Source organism: Sarcophilus harrisii, chromosome 6 (genome assembly GCF_902635505.1).
Source record: "Sarcophilus harrisii chromosome 6, mSarHar1.11, whole genome shotgun sequence".
Classification (NCBI taxonomy): Eukaryota; Metazoa; Chordata; class Mammalia; order Dasyuromorphia; family Dasyuridae; genus Sarcophilus; species Sarcophilus harrisii.
In genome coordinates, this window is record NC_045431.1 from 253,314,614 (window position 1) to 253,319,610 (window position 4,997).

The 4,997-nt window shown below is 33.2% G+C and overlaps 1 protein-coding gene across 1 annotated transcript; it reads right to left on the reverse strand.

Annotated features, from left to right (window-relative positions):
* Positions 1 to 483: 483 nt before the first annotated feature.
* LOC100927198 (olfactory receptor 4C15-like) lies at positions 484 to 1,425 on the reverse strand. The gene has a single exon (XM_003773788.3). The coding sequence runs from the start codon at positions 1,423 to 1,425 to the stop codon at positions 484 to 486; it is 942 nt and encodes a 313-aa protein (XP_003773836.1).
* Positions 1,426 to 4,997: the final 3,572 nt, after the last annotated feature.

Below are 4,997 nucleotides of genomic sequence, written 5' to 3' on the forward strand. Positions count from 1 at the left end.
AACTTCTGTTAAGTGTCACATTAAGGATTAATTGATTCTTCCATCTGCTTCTCTCCTAATTAACTTTTAATTAATTTGAATACACATATTTTTGACATATATAAATGTGTGTTTTCTGATTCTGGAAGGAAGAAAATCTTTCAGTTTCATATTTTTATTGTTAAAAGTATGATTCTCACTGCCTAACGTGACTTCCAGTAAATAGTTGGTAGCTAATAAATACTTTCAACTATTCAGTTCTTCTTGAGTATCATTTAAATTTGTGAAAACTGAAATCATGCATCCTCCACAACAGAAATGACTTATTTAAAGAAACATGTTTGCATTATTTCAAATCCCATAAATACACTGGTCTCATGCCACTGGCCTGCTCTTAGTCTAATATGTTTTATACATTACATTATTTTCATGTTAATAAATAAAAGTCAAGCAACTTTCATCATTTTACACATATATTAAATGAGAAATTTTCATTTGGACTTTTTATTTAACATTGAAAATAACAGGTCTGGTCCACAACTTCCTCATGGCACTTTTTACCTCTGTGTTCCTAAACGTGTAGATAATGGGATTTAACATAGGAATTAGAATAGTGTAAATAACTTCCACAGTTTTATCAAAGGAGAAAGTAGTTGGAGGACGTGCATACTCAAAAATGCATGGAACAAAAAACAATACAACAACTGTGATGTGGGAACCACAGGTAGAAAGGGCTTTGTGTCGAGACTCAGCATTATATTTCCTCAGTGAGTGTAGGATGACTCCATAAGACATAAGCAAGAGAAGAAAACTAATTAAACAGATGAGTCCACTGTTTGTAATTACCACGAGACCAACGTATCTCATGGTATGGGTGTCAGTGCATGCTAGTTTCAACAAAGGGTACAAGTCACAGATAAAGTGATCAATCACATTGGGTCCACAGAAAGGCAATGGGGCTATGAAAAGAATCTGGATCAAAGAATGTAACAAGCCTCCTACCCAGGCCACACTAACCAGTAGGAAGCATAGTTTCTTGTTCATGATAGTTACATAATGCAATGGCTTGCAAATGGCAACATATCGGTCAAAAGCCATGAATGTGAGAACTAGCAACTCAGAAGCTCCAAAAAAATGTACTGCAAAAAGCTGGGTCATGCAACCTTTAAAAGAAATGGTGATTTTTACATGGATGGAGTCCCCTATTACAATGGGTGTAACAGCAGAAGATAAACATGCATCAAAAAAAGACAAAAAAGAAAGGAAGAAGTACATAGGGGAGCCTAGGAGAGAGGGTGTGTTCGTGATTGTTAAAATAACAGCCAAGTTTCCCACAAGAGTTGCAAGGTACAGAAGTAAAAAGACAAAAAACACAAATTTTTCTGCATCTGGAGTCGGTGAGAGTCCCAATAGAATGAACTCAGTGACCATACTTTGATTTTCCATTATTTTGGACTTAAACCAACAATTCATGATCACAGGTCACCTGCAAAAGCAACAAGGATGACATTTATTTAATATAAATTATTTTGCCTTTGTGATTAAACTGTTCATGTTACATAATGTTTTACCCATTTTGTGTGATGCACATAAATATATCCATGGGATATACGTGGGAGTGAATAAGCCTATCACAGTTTTGATAAGACTTAAGTTGTTAAATATAACACACAAAGAGCAAAAAAAAAGTTATTTCTTCTTTTTGTGAGGTAATTGGGCTTCAGGGACTTGCTCAGGTCACACAGCTAGGCAATGTTAAGTGTCTGAGGCCAGATTTGAACTTAGTTCTTTTCGACTCCAGGACTGGTGCACTTTCTAGAGCACAGGTCTAAACCTATCACCTCCCCTCTAAATAATATGCACTGGTTTGCTATTTCAACATTAAATACCAAGTTCTTAATTTTGATATTTACATCTCTTCCCAACCTAGAACAGGTTCTACATTCCATCTTCAGTTTTCTCCTATTTGGATATTCTACAATAAATCTTAAGAGGAAATTATTATAATAGTCTATACTCCTACATTTGCTGTACCTCATGCATGAAGAACTTTGTCCCCTCAACTCAGTCTAATATTTTCCCTCACTTTATTCAACAGAACTCAAATTTCACTTTTTATAGGACTCTCTGTCTTTCTCTGTCTCTCCCACTCTTCCTCCCTTCCTTGCTCTCTCTCCTCCCTTTTTTCTCCTTTCTTTCCTCCCTGCATCCTGAATTGTTTCAAAGTCTGAGAACAGAGATAACATAAAGAATTATTTGTCCAGGCCTTATTCTCATGCCTCTTTACCCATGATATAGTTGTTAATGAAAGTATCCACACATTATCTCCCTCATTATAAAATTGAGTTCCTTGAGATGAGATTTCTTTTTAAAATTTTCTCCATAAGGAAAACAATTTCTGACTTTGAATGGGTATTCAATAAATGCATCTTGACTAACTGATTAGTTGCATTGTTGTCTCTAGGAGGCCACTGATAATTTTGTTTCATTTCTTTGTATTCCAAGTATTTATTGATGTACTGGTGCATGTTTAATATATGTGTGTCAACTTACTGATTGACTGAGCAACCATATAGCTCAACCCATGCTTAAGAGAATCTCACTGCAATATGCATTCGATCTGATCTCTCAACTTTTGATTTAAAACCGTCAGAGATAGAAAATTTAATACTTTCCCAGGCAGACAGGATGGCAACAAATATATTAAGAAATATTGCTTAAAATAAAACTAAATTCTGTGTAATGGTGATTACCAATACTGACCCACCAGCAGAATGAGAATTCTCTTTTCTCCATTTTCTTTAGATATGTAGGGGAAAAATACATACAACAAAGTATATATCACGATATATAAAATCCAAATAATAAACTATTCTTTGCAAAGAGAAATTCACTGTGTGGTAAGAGTGGTATCAAATATATCTAAGCAAAGAAAAAGACTCCTGATAGAGACAAATAGATAGATAGATTGAGAGAATCAAAGGCAGATGAACAGAAAAAAAAAGTCAAGTTGAATTGAATCAAGTGACTGGAGGAAAGATTTTACAAAAGTCTTTGTATAAAACTATCTCTCATAACACTATCCTGAGCATATAACACCAATGGTATTTTGTCTTCTAAAAAATCTAAATTTCCTTTAAAACTAACTTTATATTGTTCTCTTTAACTTTACTATTTCATAGGCTAAAGAGAATTTACAGCTGATAGATAACTTATTCAGTCATTCCCCAATTGATGCTCATCCACTCAGTTTCCAGTACAAAACTTGCCACTACAAAAAAGAGCTGCTATATATATTTGCAGATTTTTCTTTTTGTATGATGTATGATTTTGGGGTATATACCTAGTGCAGAATTTGGTAGGATTCCTCTTTCCCTATTTTACCAAATAATTTGTATAGTATTTAAATTAATTGTTCTTTAAATATTTGATAGAATTCACTTGTAAATTATTTGAAGATTAATGCATAGAATGAACTAAACAGATGGTAAAATGATGAGATCTATAAAACTTACAGTGAGCAAGCTAGTATTGAAGAATTACATCCAATATAGAGGTGCCATCTTTGTATCTCTGAAGTGCTTTGATTGAAAATTCTTGACATGTCAGATGTTAAGACAATTATATTACCCTGCTGTGATATCAGGAACTACCCTCAATAAAGACAGGATTGAGCTGAATAATAATTAAAGACTTACTTTGAGAAACTTCCAGAAATGATGCCATATGATTATTCTTCTCTTGTCAGGAAAAGAATCACAGAATTTTCTCATTTTAATTTAAAAAAAATAAATTTATATCATAAGCAAAAAAAATGTTTTTCTCCTATCCTCTGTTTTTTCATTTCCCTTTTTTAAACCCACTTCTTACTAGAACATGTAGGACCAAATAGGTATTGTTCCTTCTAAGAAATATTTATGGAGACTTTTCAAAGTTCCAGATATGCCTCAGTTCACAAGGGACTAAATGTCATCACTCTTGCACAGTTCAATTTGTTTGGCTTTGGTTCATGTTAAAATAAACTCCTTAGTCAAATTGTTCTGGTTTGTATTGATGCCAGCCTTAGAGAAAATTGGGATGTCTACAAATTGAATCTAAAAAGTTTTCCCCAAATCTTTTTTGTAGGAGTATGTCTTTATTTTCTTCAAATTTATTTTTAATAATAGCTTTTAATATTCAAAGATAATTCACCATTCACACTTATAAAAATGTGTTCCAAGATTTTCTCCCTCTTTTCCCCAACTCTCTGCCCTAGACAGCAAGCAATCTAATACATTTAAAACATGTACCATTTTCAATATATATTTCCACATTTGTCATGCTGCAGATTCAAAAGAAGAAAAAATGAGAAAGAAAAAATGCAAGCAAACAACAACAAAAAAGGTGAAAGTACTATGCAATGATCCACATTCAGTCAATACAGAATTCTTTCTGGATGGAGATAGCTCTCTGCATCCCAAGTCCACTGGAATTGGCCAGGATCACCTCAAAGTTGAAAAAAGTCTAGTCCATCAGAGTTGATCATCAGATAATTTTGTTGCCATTGTGTACAAAGTTTCTTGGATCTACTCCCTTCATTTAGCATTTGTTCATGTAAGTCTCTAGAGGCCTTTCTAAAATCATTCTACTGATAATTTTTTATACAGCAAAAATATTCCATAACATACATATTCCATAACTTATTCAGTCACTCCCCAATTGATCCACTCAGTTTCCAGTACCTTGCCACTACAAAAACAAGCTGCTATATATTTTTTGCAGATTTTTCCTTCTGTATAATTCTTTTGAGGTATATACCTAGTGCAGAATTTGGTAGGATTCCTTCTTCCCCCATTTTCCCAAATAATATGTACAGTATTGAAATTAATTGTTCTTTAAATATTTGGTAGAATCCATTTGTAAATCACTCTAACCCTGGAGATTGTTTTTAGGGGGTTCCTTAATAGCTTATTCAATTCCTTTTTTTCTAAAATGGGATTATTTAAGTAATTGATTTCTTCTGTTAATCTAAGCAGTTT